General features: G+C 46.5%; 1 protein-coding gene across 2 annotated transcripts; it reads left to right on the forward strand.

The window, feature by feature from the left end:
• Nucleotides 1-1,872: 1,872 nt before the first annotated feature.
• Nucleotides 1,873-16,380, forward strand: LOC117971844 (myotubularin-related protein 11-like). 2 transcript variants are annotated; one of them, XM_059006216.1, is made up of 17 exons: nt 1,873-2,490; nt 6,160-6,229; nt 7,740-7,873; nt 8,347-8,419; nt 8,731-8,864; nt 9,082-9,181; nt 9,990-10,137; nt 10,252-10,339; nt 11,338-11,426; nt 11,683-11,807; nt 12,417-12,495; nt 13,038-13,108; nt 13,357-13,529; nt 13,816-13,986; nt 14,100-14,315; nt 14,661-14,939; nt 15,379-16,380. In XM_059006216.1, the coding sequence occupies exons 1-17, from the start codon at nt 2,434-2,436 to the stop codon at nt 15,646-15,648; spliced, it is 2,277 nt and encodes a 758-aa protein (XP_058862199.1). In that variant the 5' UTR covers nt 1,873-2,433; the 3' UTR covers nt 15,649-16,380. The 2 variants fall into 2 exon arrangements, with proteins under 2 accessions (XP_058862199.1, XP_058862200.1); XM_059006217.1 differs by having other exon boundaries at nt 1,875-2,490; nt 9,082-9,166.
• The last annotated feature ends 3,516 nt before the right edge of the window (nt 16,381-19,896 follow it).

Here is a 19,896-nt window from a genome sequence, read left to right on the forward strand (position 1 = left end):
AAACGGGAGATTATATGTAAATATATGAAAAACATCACACAGCCCTGAGCAAAAGCGTACTGCGAAAGAACTACAAGCGAGCGCCAGACCGCAGTACATACTGTTGAAGTTATTTCCTGGGTTGGGGTCAGTTCCTGCTTTTGAATTCCAATACCCTTTTAATCAATTCCAACATCATTGATCAGAATTGCAATCCGCAGCATGCAGTTCAAATGAGCTTCTCGCAACAGCGGCCACACGTTAAACGGAAGTCGCTGTGTTAGCTTCTATTTTATCAAACGTTTTTTTTTTCTTTTCTTTTACAAACTGCTTACACGCTTGCTTTTTTATTATACTAGTTCATAGAGCTTCGGAAACAGACTGTGGCGAGGCTGGATTGCTTGCAATTCCAATGACCGTCGCTTGCAGATCGGCTCGCATCTGCGGGCCGGCGAGGCTGGGTAGAAATCGCTTTCTTCTTCCGCCAGCTTTGGAATTCCTTCGCGTTGTCTCTCCCTTGCTGGGCGGATGATGACGACGGCATACCGCTGTGTCTGCCGACACCCCTGCTTCTCTAACCCTTAAAATGTTTTCAGAGAAGTCAGAGTTGCAGGTGGGTTGCATTGAGCCAGGCACGCGGGTTTTAGCACGGCCAGTTAACATGCCAAGACAAATAACTATTATTATTATTATTATTATTATTATTATTATTATTTATTTGCCAGACATCTTTATCCCAGGCGACTCACACAGGTGTTACAGGGCAGCACAGGATTACAATGCAAGCTTCATATTTAAATACAGTGTAGTTTACAGTATGTGCAAATAATAAATACGCAGAGTAGCCACAAGGGGGCGACAGAAACAAACGTGCAGTACATTTACACAGTCGCTCCATTCTCCCGAGGAATAAACGTTTTTGTTTGTTTGTTTGTTTTAATACTGTTATCAGTTATTCTGAGCCGCTGCACGTCCTGTGACTCCAGATATCGCGTTGTTATGATATTTCTCTGTCCTGTCGCTACCCTGAATTTCTGGGCTTGCTGCTTGCGCGTTCCATTCAAACCACGTGACAATGTGTGTGTGTATGTGTGTATATATATATATATATATATATATATATATATATATATATATATAATTTAAAAGGCAGCAGTACTGGCTTGAAATATCTTTTAAGCGGCGGGGTAGGTTTCCTCCTGAGGCTGTGGGACAGGGTGTGTCGCGATTGGTTTTACAAGCAGCGCCGAGGCGATGCCAGCCAGTCTATACTGACTGTATTAATGACAGACCTCGCTTTTATAATAGAGGCTTTTGGTGTGTGCGGCGGTGACGTAATTGATTCCGTGTGTTCTGGAATGTTAAATGCAGCACCGCGAGTTATGGCTGTCACTCAGGAGCTGTGGTCGGACCCGTTTCGTTTCACTAGCGTCTGACTTGACTGGGATAAGGATTCTGGTTATACTGGTATATGGGGCGTCTAAACTATGTCATAATCATCGCACGAAATTCTTAGGGGCACACATTTAATAATAATAATAATAATAATAATAATAATAATAATAATAATAATAATAATAATAATAATAATAATAACTTATTTATAACTTGAAGTGTGGAAACGTGTTAATTTTAGCTTCTGGTTTTGTCATGAACATACACACAGTAAATTGCCTTAGCCTACTTAGAGAAAGCTGAAAAGGCTGTTTTTGAGAAAACAGAGATTTTTGTTGATATGTAAAGAAGAAGGGGAAAAAAAACTATTACAGCTGGCTACCTATAAAAACTTCTCAGAGGAGAGAGTTTGGATCTGGCTACGGGCCAGAGACCTCCCCAAACCTCGCCTGTACCATCTGTCAGCAATAAAAACGTGATTATAATACAGGCGAGGAGGGTGTTGCTGGCCCTTTAAGACGCGGAGAGCGCGCTATGTGGGTCGGACTGTAGCTTTGGAACGACAGAGTCCGTCTCTTTGTGGCGAGCGTGTAAACAAGGCGACTCGAGGGGGAAAACACACACGTACTTAACACCGTCCTGTTACAAACCGCAGAGCTCGGCGTTTTTAAAAGGAGGAGTTGCCGAAATGCTTTCGTCATTAATTTCTTTACTTTTTTCCCCCAAGGAATATTTCACTAAACGACGGCACAGCTTGTGCGTGCGTGCGCGCCAGTTATTTGTAAACAGCTTTGCTTTGTGAACCGAAGTTGGGAAGAAACGACAAAAAATAATAATAATTATAATAATACAAAACAAAAAAAAAAACCGTTTGTCTTTTATAACTTACTCGCTACAAATGGAGCTTTGTTCTGGAGCGATCGCGGTGAGAAACTACTTAAATTGGATTCGATTTTCTTAGTTCTATTATATTATTTTATATTATTTTATTTGTAAATCGCAAAAAAAAAAAAACAAAAAAAAAAAAAACATGATGATGGAGCATTAAAAGATCAAAAAATGTTAACGGGATCCAAAACCTCATTCAAAATTAAACAGCTCGTCCCTGACTTCAAGGTAAGCCCTTCTGAATATTACAACTCCCCAGTAATGTTGTTGAAGCTGACACCCTGGGATCCTTCAAGAAGCTGCTTGATGAGATTCTGGGATCAATAAGCTACTAACAACCAAACGAGCAAGATGGGCTGGATGGGGGTCTCCTCTCGTTTGTAAACTTTCCTATGTCCCCAGACTGTATAGTCTGTGTCTGTACCTGTCTGTAATGTTAAACTACCACACGACATATGCTAAGGTATAGAAAGAGTACCGTAGTTTACCCAGTGTGCAGTGCGGTCAATAGTCACCTACTTGCTGTAGTACGGTATATAATAATACATACAAAATAAACGAATGCCAAATTAATAAATGTGTTGGTTACTTTTATATTTTACGTTTGGCATTAATCGTAGTGTTATTTTGTTATGTATCCGAAAATACAGCCCCCCCCCCCCCCCCCCTAGAATGCTACTTCTGTTGTGAGTTTGTTATGTCTCTCCCCCCCCCCCCCCCCCCCCCCCCACACACACACACACACACACACACACACACACACACACACACACACACACACACACAGAGTACCAAGTCAATAATGTCATTCGTATATAACTACGTGTCATTACGCGGGTCCTTTATGATTTTGAGGAAAAGAATATGCCGCGTCTTGCAAAGAGTGGTTTGAAATCTCTAACTGTGGAGTTACACATTAATGAAGTTTATAACGCTGACCAGACAGACGGGTTCAAAGATTAGATGCGTTATTTTACTAACGGGTGAACAGCTTGGTTTGGTCAAATCAGCCAAGCACAGAGACGCACAGACACTGAGACACAGACACACTGACACTGAAACACAGGCACTGAAACACACACACACACTGAGACACACACACACACACTGACACCGAAACACAGACACTGAGAGACACACACACACACTGACACTGAAACACAGACTCTGAGAGACACACACACACACACAATGAAATACAGACACTGAGACACACACACACACACTGACACTGAAACACAGACACTGAGAGACACACACACACACTGACACTGAAACACAGACTCTGAGAGACACACACACAATGAAATACAGACACTGAGACACACACACACACACTGACACTGAAACACAGACACTGAGAGACACACACACACACTGACACTGAAACACAGACTCTGAGAGACACACACACACAATGAAATACAGACACTGAGAGACACACACACACACTGAAACACAGACACTGAGAGACACACACACACATACTGAAACACAGACACTTACTGAAACACGCAGACCCAGAGAGGCACAGACACACACACACACACACACAGACACACACACCCACTTCAAAGAGAAAGCTTGCCACTCACCCGCCATATGTTACACATCCTTCCGTGGCCAGTCCCTCGTTCCTCCATAGCTCTGCATTACAGAAAAGATGCATCTCCCTGTCCCAGGCCTGGGCCAGTCGAAACGGTCAAGGCAGCAGATCCGTCAGACTTTGACGGAGGGGTGATGGCAGGAGTTCGGTTGGCGGGTGTTTCCCTGTCTAAGGGACAGGCCTGGGTAATTGGCTGTTAATAATTCCCTTGTTTGCTCCTGAGGGAAAGCAGTAGTCAGAAGCCGTCTGTGTCTATCACGTGAGCCTGCTCATGGAATTCCAGTTAATAACCTTGTGGTAGTCTCCATGGAAACGCATGCAAAGCATAACTCATTTTTCTAAGATCTATTTTTAGGGAGAGTGTTGTTTTTTTTTTAAAGCAATCCATGTTTCTATGGAGCTGTGTGAATGCTGGTCACTTTATTAGGAGCTGTGTGAACCCTGGTCACTTTATTAGGAGCTGTGTGAACGCTGGTCACTTTATTAGGAGCTGTGTGAACGCTGGTCACTTTATTAGGAGCTGTGTGAACCCTGGTCACTTTATTAGGAGCTGTGTGAACGCTGGTCACTTTATTAGGAGCTGTGTGAACGCTGGTCACTTTATTAGGAGCTGTGTGAACGCTGGTCACTTTATTAGGAGCTGTGTGAACCCTGGTCACTTTATTAGGAGCTGTGTGAAGGCTGGTCACTTTATTAGGAGCTGTGTGAACGCTGGTCACTTTATTAGGAGCTGTGTGAACACTGGTCACTTTATTAGGAGCTGTGTGAACCCTGGTCACTTTATTAGGAGCTGTGTGAACCCTGGTCACTTTATTAGGAGCTGTGTGAACCCTGGTCACTTTATTAGGAGCTGTGTGAACCCTGGTCACTTTATTAGGAGCTGTGTGAACCCTGGTCACTTTATTAGGAGCTGTGTGAACGCTGGTCACTTTATTAGGAGCTGTGTGAACGCTGGTCACTTTATTAGGAGCTGTGTGAACGCTGGTCACTTTATTAGGAGCGGTGTGAACGCTGGTCACTTTATTAGGAGCTGTGTGAACGCTGGTCACTTTATTAGGAGCTGTGTGAACCCTGGTCACTTTATTAGGAGCTGTGTGAACGCTGGTCACTTTATTAGGAGCTGTGTGAACGCTGGTCACTTTATTAGGAGCTGTGTGAACGCTGGTCACGTTATTCGGTCCTGGTGCGTGTTGCTTTTCCTCGTCTCGGGTCGGGGTTTAGGGAGAGGATGCCGAGCTGCTCGGGAATGCAGGAGGTTGGAAAGTTCCAGCTGTAGAAGAAAGAAGGATCAGCCAGCCAGCCAGCCATCGATCACTCAGAGTCTGACCGGCTCAGACAGTGCAGATGTGCCACGTGTGGGATTGGAGAGTCTGTGAGCCAAGTGCCAGAGGCTTGGACTGATTAGACCACACCCCCACCTTCCAAACCCTAATCAAATACACCTTGAGGTCAGGCTTGAGGCACGGAGACTGAACTGCTCCCTCCCTCCCTCCCTCACCCCCCTAAGAGAAAGGGGGCTCCCTCCAGTCCGGGGCAGGCTTGAGGCACGGAGACTGAACTGCTCCCTCCCTCCCTCCCTCCCTCACCCCCCTAAGAGAAAGGGGGCTCCCTCCAGTCCAGGGCAGGCTTGAGGCACGGAGACTGAACTATAGAAATTAACCCACTGAAACACCCCACTGTTTTTTTGTTGTTGTTATGAAACAAGAATTTGTGAAAACAAGGCTTCGTCCGTGACGGGTCTCCACGCCTCACACGTGTTCTACCGGGAAGAACACGCTTCTGAAATGAAATGAGAGGGTTAATAAAATACAAGAGAGTCGAGCGCAGGGTTTTATTACTGTAATGTGAAGAACTGCTGGCAGGGAGGAGACTGGAGAGGGAAAGAGAGAAAGAAGGGAAAGCAGAAAAGAGATCGAGGGAAAGAAAGGACAAAGAGACAGACAGAAAGAAAGACAAAGTAAAGAAGTGAGAGAAGAGAACATTAAAGCAATAAAGAAAGAAGTTAAAAACAAAGTGAGAAAGAAAGGAGAGAAAGAAAGTAAAAACAGAAAGCAAGAAAGAGAGAGAGAGATGGAAAATAGTTACATAATAAGAGGAAATAGACATGGCATGAAAATATCTCCAAATAGAAAGGGCTTTGTGAAGGAGAGTAAGAGTTGGCAATGATGACATCACAGACGAATTTAACCACATTTGCGTTGCTTTTCCAGCTGCGATACCTGACACTCCCTCTCTCTCTCTCTCTCTCTCTCTCTCTCTCTCTCTCTCTCTCTCTCTCTCTCTCTCTCCAGGACAAAACCCTGAACTTCAGCAACACGGCCCTGCGGAGCGGAGAGACGTCGGACTTCACATGCCTCCCGGGTGAGTTCTACCAAAACCAACAAACCTGCAGGCCACCGCCCTCCCCCTTCGGGGTGGGACTGATTCCCTTTGGTTCTCTCCAGGGTGGTGGGGGTCAGCGTGTGCAGCGCTGTGTGGTGTGCATGTGCAGGGTGGTCTGTGCTCGTCCGAGGTCAGGCAGCCCTGTGTGTGTGTGTGTGTGTGTGCGTGCGTGCGTGCGTGCGTGCGTGTGTGAGAGAGCTGTGAGCTGTGAGGTGCTGTATTGACCGCACTGCTGGGCTGACCTGTGCTCTCCTCACTCAAGTGTTGGCAGTGGCACCTCTACACGAAAACTGCCAGCTCCCTCCCTCCCTCCCTCCCCCTCTCCCTCTCTCCCTCCCTCCCCCTCTCCCTCCCTCCCTCTCTCTCAATGCTGTATGAATTGTCCATTGTTTCCATTACTCAGTGTAAACTGTGTTTGTCTCTCTCTCTCTTTCTCTCTCTCCCTCCCTTTCTCTCCCTCTCCTTCTTTTCCTTTCCCTCCCTTTCTCTCCCTCTCCTTCTCTTCCTCTCTCTCTCTCTCCCCCTTTATCTCTCTCTCTCCCTCTCTCTCTCTCCCACCCTCTCTCTCCCCCTCTCCCTCTCCCTCTCCCTCTCCCTCTCCCTCTCCCTCCCCTCTCTCTCTCTCTCTCTCTCTCTCTCTCTCTCCCTCTCTCTCCCTCCCTCCCTCTCTCTCTCTCTCTAAATATGTATAGTGACCTCACAAGCCCATGAACAGATTTCACTATGAATAAGTGAGTGTGGTTGCCATGGCATCAGAGCCCTACAAGCCCCTCTGGTGTTTATTTTCAGACACTCTTTCCCTTGGCACAGGCGTGTTTAGCGTCTGGGAATTGATTTTAAAAAGCATTCTGTCGTCCTGAGCAGCTGGACTGCCTCACGTTCGGCATGCGTAACCTAGCCCCCTTTTCTTTTTAATTTTGATTAAATTGCGTTTTTACATTTGCGCAGCTGTAAACTTTTACAACGTCTCTTGAAAGTTCAGAACGACTCGGCTTCTCAGGGCTTCAGTGTTGATATGTGGGACAGTAGCCTGCCGTGTGTTACGATTACAAAACAAAATCCGCTTGAGTCATGCTCCCCTCCCCCCCCTTTCACAATGGCCTTCTCTCTCCCTCTCCCTGTCGCCGTGGGTAACAGAGAGCTCCGTCTCCTTGGAAACGGGGCCTAGCTCATTCAGGACAAGTCACAATACACAAAGGATAAAGGAAGCAAACAATGTGTCTATGATAAGCTATTCTGCCTCGTTATTGGCTTCATAGCCCCGAGGCATGCTGGGGAATGTAGTCCTGTACTAACCCCCCCGGACTACATTTTCCCCTCTTTCCTCCCCCCCCCCCCCCCTGCTGTACCACAATAGATTTATATTATTATTGCCTCGGACTTTGTCTGTTACTTGAGGTGACCCTGACCAGACCACAGTAAAATCCGAATGTGCATTAAACACGTTTGCTCATGAATTCTCTTTCTTCTCTCTTGCCTCTGTTTCCAGGGGAGCGCGTTCTTCAGCGCACTCAGCCCGTCCGGAAGCCCCGTGCTGGGGGAGGAAGCTCGCTCACCGGCGCCCTCTTGTGTACCACCTTTAGGGTGGCGTTTGTCCCCGAGGAGGGCGTCTCCAAGACGGAGGTTGGTTTGTTCGCTTTAACCGCACGTTTAAAGCATTTATCTGCTGGTATGGAATAAGATAGGAGGCTTGGGGGTCCAGCGATTAAAGAAAGGATGCTTGATACCAGGAGGTTCAAATCCCGGCTCAGCCACTGACTCCATGTGTGTGTGTGTGTGTGTGCGTGCGTGTGCGTGTGCGTGTGCGTGTGTGTGTGTGTGTGTGACCCTGAGCAAGTCACTTCACCTCCCTGTGCTCCGTCCTTCGGATGAGACGTAAAACAAACGAGGTCCTATTGGAAGTGACTCTGCAGCAGCAGCAGCAGCAGTTGTTGATGATGCAGAGTTCACCCTCCTAGTCTCTGTAAGTGGCTTTGGATAAAAGCGTCTGCTAAAGCACTACAAATAATAATAATAATAATAATAATAATAATAATAATAATAATAATAATAATAATAATAATAATAATAGCCGTGTTTGTATCCTCCTTGTGCAGGACAGGGATTCAGTTCCTGTGTTTTTGGGGGAGCATGATGTCGCTCTGGCTTCCATTGAGAGAGTTGTGGCAGGTGGGTACCCCTCCGATCTCCTGCACAGAACAACCCAGATTTCAGACGTGTCTGATTATTAAACTCCTAGTGAAACCAGGACTGGATCACACTGCTGTGCAGCGGGAGTCTGATTCCCATCCCTGTAGATAGATAGTCGTTGGTTGAAGGAGGTTTTTAGCTGATTTTATGGAGAACACAGCGACAGGATATTGGTCCTAATAATGTTCAGGCAGTGTTGTTTGACGATTCTCTCTCTCTCTCTCTCTCTCTCTCTCTCTCTCTCCTCTCTCTCTCTCCCCTTCCCCTCTCTCTCTCTCTCTCTCTCTCAGTGAGCCCGTCCCGATGGAAGGTTCTGTCGGCCCGCTCGTCGCTCCGGTTCCGCCCCGAGGAGCTGGTTCTGTTCTGTCGGGACCTGCGGGTGCTGCGGTTCCACTTTGAGAAGAGCTGCGCCGGGACGGCCGAGGTGAGGGGAGACCCCGAGGGGTGTCATTAAAATAAAAAATCAAAAAATCTTTATTTCTTTATTATTTTTATTAGCTTTTTTTAAATGACTTTTTAAAAAATATATACATTTATTTATTAAAAAATATACTTTATTCATGTTGTTTTTAATTTAATTGTATTCATTTTATGTTAATTTTTTTTTAACAAATAATAAGAGTCTGTGTTCTCTGTCTCAGATAACGAGCGCCATCGCCAGGGTGTACCAGCCCTCTGTCCCAGCATCCCTCTCCTCCTTCCAGAGATCCGCGCTGGGCAGTGTGGGTGAGGAGGGGTGGGGTGGGTGAGGAATGCATTCTGTCTGTCTGTCTCTCTGTCTGTCTGTCTGTCTCTCTGGATGTCTGTATGCACAGGTTATTATGAGGATCAGAGTCTAGGGATGTCTGTAGTTATGGAGGTATATGTGAGAGAGCATCCTTTCTCTCAGGGGGGGTGAGGGAGGGAGCAGTTCAGTCTCCGTGCCTCAAGCCTGCCCTGGACTGGAGGGAGCATCCTTTCTTTCAGGGGGGTGAGGGAGGGAGGGAGGGAGCAGTTCAGTCTCCGTGCCTCAAGCCTGCCCTGGACTGGAGGGAGCATCCTTTCTTTCAGGGGGGTGAGGGAGGGAGGGAGCAGTTCAGTCTCCGTGCCTCAAGCCTGCCCCAGACTGGAGGGAGCCCCCTTTCTCTCAGGGGGGTGAGGGAAGGAGGGAGGGAGCAGTTCAGTCTCCGTGCCTCAAGCCTGCCCTGGACTGGAGGGAGCATCCTTTCTCTCAGGGGGGTGAGGGAGGGAGGGAGCAGTTCAGTCTCCGTGCCTCAAGCCTGCCCTGGACTGGAGGGAGCATCCTTTCTCTCAGGGGGGTGAGGGAGGGAGGGAGCAGTTCAGTCTCTGTGCCTCAAGCCTGCCCTGGACTGGAGGGAGCATCCTTTCTTTCAGGGGGGTGAGGGAGGGAGGGAGCAGTTCAGTCTCCGTGCCTCAAGCCTGCCCTGGACTGGAGGGAGCCCCCTTTCTCTCAGGGGGGTGAGGGGTCACGCCTGTATTATGGGTTAGAGGTGAGTGGACTGATCCGCTGTGCTGTGCAGCCCCCTTGACCGGCCGTTTCTTTACACAGAGATGAAACAGTATCTCAGTAATCGAGGCACGGACCCCCAGATGAACTGGTTTGAAGGGCTGCAGGACTGGGAGAGGGAACTGGCACGGACTGGGGCTACTGCCTGGAGAGTGAGCTCAGTGAACGATCGTTTTGAAATGGCCACGAGGTACGCGCGGGTCCCTGTTGTGTTTTTTTTTTGCTGGTTTTAGTGAAGTAAAGGCAGATCGGTGACGGTGGATTCATTGTCCCCGGTCTGAGGCGTCTCTTCCTGTTTTTGCAGCCTCCCCAAATTCAACGTGGTTCCTCAGAGGATTCTGGACACCGAGCTGAAGAGATCGTTTGCCCACTTCACTGAGGGGCGTGTTCCGGTAAGACGAAGGATCAATAATATCCCAGTGATCCACTGTGCCAACCCCCCCCAAAACAAGACAAAAAAATGATTGATACCAGGAGGTCCAAATCCCGGCTCAGCCACTGACTCCCTCTGTGTGTGTGTGTGTGTGTGTGTGTGTGTGTGTGTGTGTGTGTGTGTGTGTGCGTGTGTGTGTGTGTGTGTGTGTGTGTGTGTGTGTGTGTCACCCTGAGCAAGTCACTTCACCTCCTTGTGCTCCGTCCTTCAGATGAGACATTAAACAAACGAGGTCCTATTGGAAGTGACTCTGCAGCAGCAGCAGCAGCAGTTGTTGATGATGCAGAGTTCACCCTCCTAGTCTCTGTAAGTCGCTTTGGATAAAAGCGTCTGCTGAATGACTCATTAATAATAATAATAATAATAATAGTAATATTAACGATGATAGTAATGAAGATAGTAATGATGATGATAGTAATGATGATAGTAATGATGATAGTAATGATGATGATAGTAATGATGGTGGTAATGATGATGTTGATAGTAATGATGATAGTAATGATGATGATAGTAATGATGATGATAGTAATGATGATGTTGATAGTAATGATGATAGTAGTGATGATAGTAATGATGATGATGATAGTAATGATGATAGTAATGATGATGATAGTAATGATGATGATAGTAATGATGATGATAGTAATGATGGTGGTAATGATGATGTTGATAGTAATGATGATAGTAATGATGATGATGATAGTAATGATGATGATAGTAATGATGATGATAGTAGTGATGATAGTAATGATGATGATGATAGTAATGATGATAGTAATGATGATGATAGTAATGATGATGATGATAGTAATGATGATAGTAATGATGATGATGATAGTAATGATGATAGTAATGATGATGATGATAATTATGATGATAGTAATGATGTGTATAGGAGCACGGGTTCCAGCAGGGTTTGAGTGAGTGTTGACAGCTCGGTGTTGTTGTTTTTGCCAGCGCTGGTGCTGGCGCCACCCAGAGGGTAGTGACCTCCTCCGAGCCGCCAGCTTCCAGAGCAACATCTACCATGAGAAGCACGATGCCCGGTGAGAGACGCTGTGCCCAATGCGGGGCGCCACCGCACTGCAGAGAGAGAGAGCGAGAGAGAGAGAGAGTGTGTCTATGTGTGTGTCTGTTTATCTATCTCTGTGTGTGTGTGTGTGTGTGTGTGTGTGTGTGTGTGTGTGTGTCTCTCTCTTTGTATCTCTGTCTGTCTCTCTCCTCCTCTCTCTCTCTCTCTCTCTCTCTCTCTCTCTCTCTCTCTCTCTCATCTTCCCGTTGCCTCTCTGTTGTGTTTCTCAGGAACCTGGAGGCTCTGCTGTTCGGGCGTCACCCCCAGTGTGTGATTGTGGAGGTGGGGGAGGACATGCCCCCCCTCTCCGAGATCCAGGCTGCCCACTCCCGTCTCCGAGCCCTCTGCCTGGGAGGTAGGACCAGCGGGCTGGGGAAACACTGGGATAAACCTTCCACCGCAAAGACCTGGTGTTTGGCAAGCCGAGGGAACACGAAGCCACCGCTCTGAGGCTTGGAGCCTGGTTTCAGGAGACTGTAGGTTTCAGGTCGCTGCGCGGCACACCAGGCAGGGAGACTTGGGGGTTTGATACAGCAAACCTCAAACTAGGTCTCCCGGGGGTCTCCTGGAACCAGCTTTCAAGATCCTGAAAAAGAGGTTCAACTCGGCTTTAGTTAGCTAATCGTAATGTCTCCTGGCCACCTTAGGGCACTGATCGATACCAGCTAACCTGAAAGAATGGGAATCTCTTTATTCCAGCCCCATTATTATTATTATTATTATTATTATTATTATTATGATTATTATAGTTCACCCTCCTAGTCTCTGTAAGTCACTTTGGATAAAAGCGTCTGCTAAATGACTCAATAATAATAATAATAATAATAATAATAATAATAATAATAATAATAATAATAATAATAATAATAATGATAATAATATTTAGACTAATCAATACACCAATCAGTTCCTCTGCAGGTGTAACGGGGTTAACGGATTTCCTGTCTGTCGTTTTCCTCGTCAGATATTCCTGCGTCGCTCTCGGTCCCGGATGAGAAGTGGCTGTCCTCTCTGGAGGCGACTCGCTGGCTCGATCACGTCAGGTAGGGACCCGGCCCCTGGGGATTCGGGATGCGCTCGGAGGCCTGTTTGTTTCGTTGCTTGTTACGAGTCGGGCTGGATTTCTCTCGTGGATTTCACGATTCCCGTGAGAAACGTGCCCATTGTAATATACACAGCTGTGGCCAAAAGTTTCACATCCCCTAGAATTTTAGGATTGAGACATTAATAAAAAAAATGAAAAGGAGTTCATTCTATATAGAGGGGGTGGAATTCAATATGTTAACAAGGGAACATTATTCAGCAGCTTTCATTGGACTCTATGAAGCTGAGGGAGTTCATTCTATATAGAGGGGGTGGAATTCAATATGTTAACAAGGGAACATTATTCAGCAGCTTTCATTGGACTCTATGAAGCTGAGGGAGTTCATTCTATATAGAGGGGGTGCAATTCAATATGTTAACAAGGGAACATTATTCAGCAGCTTTCATTAGACTCTCTTCTGTGTGTGTTTTGTGTTTTGACATCCCTGTTCTGTGAGATGTTGTGACACTCCAGGTATCGCTCTCTCACTCTCTCTTCCAGGTCTTGTCTCAGAAGATCTGCAGAGGTCTCCTGTCTCTTAGCAGAAGGGGATCTTGCTGTTGTGCTGCAGGGTAAGGACTCTTCTATTGCTGATCTCCTCCTCTCCTCGCCTCCTGCTCTGCACTGGACTCGCCTGACCTCAGCACCACGTTACTGGATCCTCAGCTGATGCGCTATCCTTGCACTATCGCACTGCTAACGTGTCACTGTAGATAGAACCGGCTGTGATCCTAACCTGTCGATCTCGGATCCGGTGCGGTCTGGCACAGAGGAACCCCCGAACCCCTTCCCTGCCCCTAACCCTGCCCCTCTTTCTCAGAGGCTGAAGACCGGGACCTGAACTGTGTCGTCTCCAGTCTGGTCCAGATCATGTCTGACCCGCATTGCCGGACGCTGCCGGGCTTCCAGAACCTGGTTCAGAAAGAGTGGGTCTCTGCCGGCTTCCGGTTCCTTCACCGGAACAACTATACCAGGGACTCGGACAAAGAGGAGGTGAGACAGGGGACAGGGACAAGGAGGAGGTGAAGCAGGGGGACAGGGGACAGGTACAAGGAGGAGGTGAGGCAGGGGACAAGGGACAGTGTGAGCAAAAAACAGTCAAATAAGAAAATATGATTTAAAGCTACTTTCTCTCCCCCCTCTCTCTCTCTCTCTCTCTCTCTCTCCCCCCTCTCTCTCCACCCCCTCTCTCTCCCCCCTCTCTCTCTCTCTCTCTCTCTCTCTCTCTGTCTGTGTCTCTCTGTCTCTCTCTCTGTCTCTCCCCCCCCCCTCTCTCCAGTCTCCTGTGTTCCTGCTCTTCCTGGACTGTGTGTGGCAGCTCCTTCAGCAGTTCCCCTCTCGCTTTGAGATCACGGAGGTGTTTCTGCTGACCCTGCACGACAGAGCCCACCTGCCTCTCTACAGCACCTTCCTGTTCAACTGCCAGCGCGAGCGGGGCCGCAATACCCAGGTGAGCCACCGGGGGGAGACAGAGTGCTGCGTAATAGGGCTTTTTTCTAATTAGTTTGTTGGCCAGTGTACAGTCCTCTCTCTCTCTCTCTCTCTGTCTGTCTCTCCTCTCAGCATCTCTCTCAGAGCTACACTCCAGTGAATGGTTGGCAGGAGCTGGTGAACGGGGGTCTGGCTCCGGGTTGGGGGGGCCCCTCTTTCCCGTCGGTGTGGGACTGGGCCCTGCACTGCACCCCGGAGAGGCGGGACAGCTTCCGAAAACCTTCCAACGCCCCCCTGTCTTCCGGGATCGCCCCGAACGGCAATTCAGAAATGCCATCCTCCCACGAGGCAAGAGAAAGACCTGCTGGATTTTGAATTGAAGTTACTGCTTAGAAAAGCATTGCGAAAAGTTTATAACAAGAGTCTAGAGAAGTCATGCTGAGATTTATACAATGCTCTCGTTAGACCCCACTTCTGAACCCCAGGACTGGGTGCAGCAGCAGCAGCAGGGCTAGTGTGAGTTTCTAACCCTGCTCAAACTCCTGGCTCCTGATCATTTCTATATTATTAATAATACTAGACTTAATTGAGGGGAGCTCTGAACCCCAGGACTGGGTGCAGCAGCAGCAGCAGGTGTGAGTTTCCAGTCCTCGGCAGAGTCCTCACCCAGCCTCCCCCTCTCTCTCTTTGCAGCTCAGTGATTGCAGTGGGAGTGGGCCCGGCCTGCTCCTCCTGTTCTCCAAGGGAAGCCTGGTCCCGGCCCCTCACCTCCTGCCCTGGAGGAATGCTGGAGGAGCGGCTTCCAGCTGGAAGAATCACCGTCGAGCCCCCTCCTGTGACGGGCTGCCTCGGCTGGAGAGAGCCCTCAAGGGCCAGCCGCTGGGACCCCGGGGGCCCCTGCTGCCCCTCCTGCTGGGGCCCTGCCTGCGCGTGTGGAGGGGCTGCTACCTGCGGGGGGCGCTGCAGATACAGGTACGATGGGACACCGAGATATACACCAGGGGGAGAGGGGGCCTGACCTGTAATGAATGAATCATTCAGCAGACGCTTTTATCCGGAGCGACTTACAGAGGCTAAGGGGGGTGAACTCTGCATCATCATCAACAACTGCTGCTGCTGCAGAGTCACTTCCAATAGGACCTTGTTTGTTTTACGTCTCATCCGAAGGACGGAGCACAAGGAGGTGAAGTGACTTGCTCAGGGTCACACACACACACACACACACACACACACACACACACACACAGGGAGTCAGTGGCTGAGCCGGGATTTGAACCAGGAACCTCCTGGGAATAACAAGCCCCCTTTCTCTAACCTCTGGAGTATGTTCAATTTGTATTGAAAAGAAGCTGTTGCTGATTTGTAGATCTCTCGGTAGAATGTTCCTGATTGGCTGTGTTGCTCCTGCCAGGTCCCGCCCCCAGTCTCCTCCCACCTGCATGTTGATTTCCTGGCCAGCGAGGTGGAGCGCCTGCGAGGCAGGCTGGCATTGGCGAAGGGGCTGGATCGCCACGGCAACTGCAAGAGGGCGGAGAGCCGGGGGACCAATCAGAAGCCCAGGCAGGAGACCACAAACCACAACTTTCTGTTCGATGGCAATGGCAGGACGGGCTGCTGCCCGGAGCGGCGCTACACACAGACCCCCACCAGGGGGCAGAAGCACCCCAAACTGCCACCCTGAGCACAGCTGCTGGCTGTGAAGTTGCCATAAGACTGGGTCCTGTTTGAAGCTAACGCATGATCATTCAATAAATCTTACCCTTCCAATAGCTACAGCTCTGGCCAAAAGCTATGCATCACCCTGTGAACTCGTTTTGCTGGATATGACTACGACTCCCAGCATGCCTCTGCGTCTGCAGCAGTGGTGAAGGATTATGGGAGCTGTAGTTCTTTATGCCGTGGTCTTGTATCACAAATGATACAGACCTGTATTACGATGCATCACGTACAGCTCTGGCCAAAGGTTTTGCAGCATCACCCTATAGAGAATGAACTCATTTTTCTTCATAAAGTCCAATGAAAGCTGCTGAATAATGTTCCCTTGTTAACATATTGAATTCCACCCCATCTATATAGAATGAACTCCCTCAGCTTCATAGAGTCCAATGAAAGCTGCTGAATAATGTTCCCTTGTTAACATATTGAATTCCACACCCTCTATATAGAATGAACTCCCTCAGCTTCATAGAGTCCAATGAAAGCTGCTGAATAATGTTCCCTTGTTAACATATTGAATTACATACTGTATAGTTTTCCCCATACATACTTAATGAAAAATGTGACATTTTGAAATCTAACCTGAAATACTGTACCTCTGGTATGGCTTCCGTCCGGTAGACTTTAGTGATATCATGTTGTAGTTTCTTTGATTACATGAGGTTAAATAAAAAGATCTAAATTATGTTCATAAATATCAATGTTTTAGTTTTTTTCTAAAATTCAAGGTGAGGCCAAACTTATGACCACAGCTGTACAGAGCTCTGAAATGTGCACTTTGGAAAGAAACACCTAGTTATAGCAAGCATGGATTTTTTTTTTAAGGCTGCTGCCTCACACTTTTTTCATTGCTGTCCTGTGCATTCTGCTTACTGTTTGATGAGCGTTTGCAGTCGTTGGCGGTTCTGTTGGTCCGATCCGGAGTTTTCTGAATCCGGGTCGGGCTATGAGGTTGCCTTGAGAACTCCAAGCGTCGGGTTCCGAACGCTCTCCCTCGTTCCATTCAAAGCAACTTACAGAGACTAGGGGGGGGGGGGGGGGGGGTGAACTCTGCATCATCAACAACTGCTGCTGCTGCTGCAGAGTCACTTCCAATAGGAGCTCGTTTGTTTTACGTCTCATCTGAAGGACGGAGCACAAGGAGGTGAAGTGACTCTCATCCAAAAATATATACTTTTTATATTGCTGGTACTCATATGGACTTGTACTTTGTATATAGCAATAATAATAATAATAATAATAATAATAATAGTGATGTGTAAAAAATCATTTTATGGTGTTATTTTTCACCTTTGTTTTAAAATTCCGTGCTTTTTTTTTTTTTTTTAAAGACTTTTTTTGTGTTCTCTTAAGGAGAGAGAGAAAGAAGAAAAATAAGGTCTTGCTATGAACAAGGTTTTGTTGCGTTGGTTTTTGGTCGATCGCTGTCAGATCACTAGAGAACGGAACATTGTGACTTCACGTCCAGATTCGTGCTTTTAAACCAGTATCAATGCCCGGGATATATTACTGGAACAAACCGATCCCATACATTGTGATTATTTTCACAGTGTTTTTTTCTTGTTACAGTTACTCCATAAATGCATGACAGTTAAAAAAACAAAAATTAAAACAGATATTGGGACGAAAAAAAAAAGATTTTTAATATTTTTTTATTGTAAACACGATACAAGATGCAAACATTTAATTAAAAAAAAAATAAGAAAAACAAGTAGAAATAAGTGTTCTTAAATGTTTTTTTTAAAAGAATACAATTGTATATATTACAAAAACAAAGAAGCAAAAAACACACACACACACTAACAAACACGGTACGTAATTCGTGACTCGCTAACGGCGGTTATTATTTGAATCTTTCTTTACATCTCGGCCCTCGGTAAGCTGTTGCAGACGGGACACGGGAAGTTGGACAGCCCCTCGATGTCTCTGAACGCCTCGTCCACTATCCGGAGCGCACAGCGGCGGCAGAAGCTGTGACCGCACGCCAGCCTCCGGACCTTCCCGAGCAGGGGCCCCTCGCAGGCCGGGCAGGGGACCAGCAGACTCGGCTCGCCGGAGCCGCTCTTAGCGTTGTGCTCCAAACCGACTCCATTTTTAAAACAGATCTCCTCCCGAGCGGGTCTGTACATGTGAAACACACACACACACACACACACAATTTACAGATGTGACAAACCGGGAATTACATAAATATTAAATAATTACTAAAAATGATATTACTAATTACTAAATTCAACATCTTAATTCCATGACAATGTCGTAGTATTATTATTATTATTATTATTATTATTATTATTATTATTAGCAGCAGTGTGGAGTAGCGGTTAGGGCTCTGGACTCTTGACCGGAGGGTCGTGGGTTCAATCCCAGGTGGGGGACACTGCTGCTGTACCCTTGAGCAAGGTACTTTACCTAGATTGCTCCAGTAAAAACCCAACTGTATAAATGGGGAATTGTATGTAAAAATAATGTGATATCTTGTAACAATTGTAAGTCGCCCTGGATAAGGACGTCTGTGTATTGTCTCCCCCCATCTACAGTATTAATTAATACAGTAACAAAGCCGTACAGCTAATCAAACTCCTCCCTTAATTTCACAGCCACAGGACAAATGGTCTATGAAATGGCATTTTTCTCTGCACATTATGAACTATGGAAGTTGGTTTAATCCTAAGAGAACGGCCGTGCGTTTTTTGGGGTAACACGGAATTGTTCGTGTTGTCGATACGTGCACGCGATGCGAGCGCCCCTCTGTGGACGACGTCATATTTTATAACATGCATCACAGCTCGGAGGCGCAAAACAACAGAGCCTGCTTACTGAACATGACGTGGATTCGATACGTCATCATCGTCATCGTCATCATCATCATCGTCATCATCATCATCGTCATCATCATCGTCATCATCGTCATCATCATCATCATAATAATAATAATGACGATAGACACGTTCATTTAAGCAAATGCGGCCTATGGTATTATTATTATTATTATTTATTTCTTAGCAGGCGCCCTTATACAGGGCGACTTATAATTGTTACACGATCACATTATTTTTACATACAATTACATTATTATTATTATTATTATTATTATTATTATTATTATTAGTTCCATGCAAGGTGTATCCACTTAGATAGTTTATCAAACCTCCATCCTTTCTGATAATCTCATCAATAAAATCGCTTAATATGGGTTATATTCGGTGTGAAAATACAATGGGTGCGTTCGTAAAACAACAGGCCGAACCAAATGTAGTATTATTATTATTATTGTTATTATTATTATTATTATTATAGTTAGGAACCAACTCCCCAGTAATGTTGTTGAAGCTGACACCCTGGGATCCTTCAAGAAGCTGCTTGATGAGATTCTGGGATCAATAAGCTACTAACAACCAAACGAGCAAGATGGGCTGAATGGGGGCCTCCTCTCGTTTGGAAACTTTCTTATGTTCTTATTACTGAGTCATTCAGCAGACGCTTTTATCCAAAGCGACTTACAGAGACTAGGAGGGTGAACTATGCATCCATCATCAACAACTGCTGCTGCTGCTGCTGCTGCAGAGTCACTTCCAATAGGACCTCGTTTGTTTTACGTCTTGTTTGTCACAGATATATCTTAAAATATAATAAATGTAACGCACCTTTCTGTGGCATTGGCCGATGCAGAAGTTCTTTTACAGGCGATTGTCAACGCGGATAGGATCCTCCTACAAAACTGGTTGAGTGAGTTGTTTTTTCCGCAGACATGACGGCTGTGGGGAGAGTCGGCGCTGGGGTTGCGCGCTTCATCAAACACACCACGGCACATTTTTGGGGTGGGGAGGACGAGAACAATCTATTAAAATGAAAATTAATCGAAATATTAAAGCTTTTAAAACAAAACAAAACAAAAGCTCGTTTGATTTATACACAATAATAATAAAAAAAAAGCTTATAAAAAGAAATTATTCAGAAACACAGGACGAGGGTTTGGTTCCTCTTCGATACATCAACATCAAACCGACGATACAGAATAAAACGACCCGGCCAAGCGGCAATTGTGACGTCATAAGAGACATGTCAATTAATGTAACCCGGCGGCGATGCGTCAACAAGAATTTCATTCTAGAAAAAAAAACATTATTGAATTAATTATTTATACAAAATCCATTACCGGTAATGCATCCTTCTACTGCATAGCCGAAACACAGTAATCAAATAATAATAG

The sequence above is a fragment of the Acipenser ruthenus genome, chromosome 32 (assembly GCF_902713425.1).
Source record: "Acipenser ruthenus chromosome 32, fAciRut3.2 maternal haplotype, whole genome shotgun sequence".
Classification (NCBI taxonomy): domain Eukaryota; kingdom Metazoa; phylum Chordata; class Actinopteri; order Acipenseriformes; family Acipenseridae; genus Acipenser; species Acipenser ruthenus.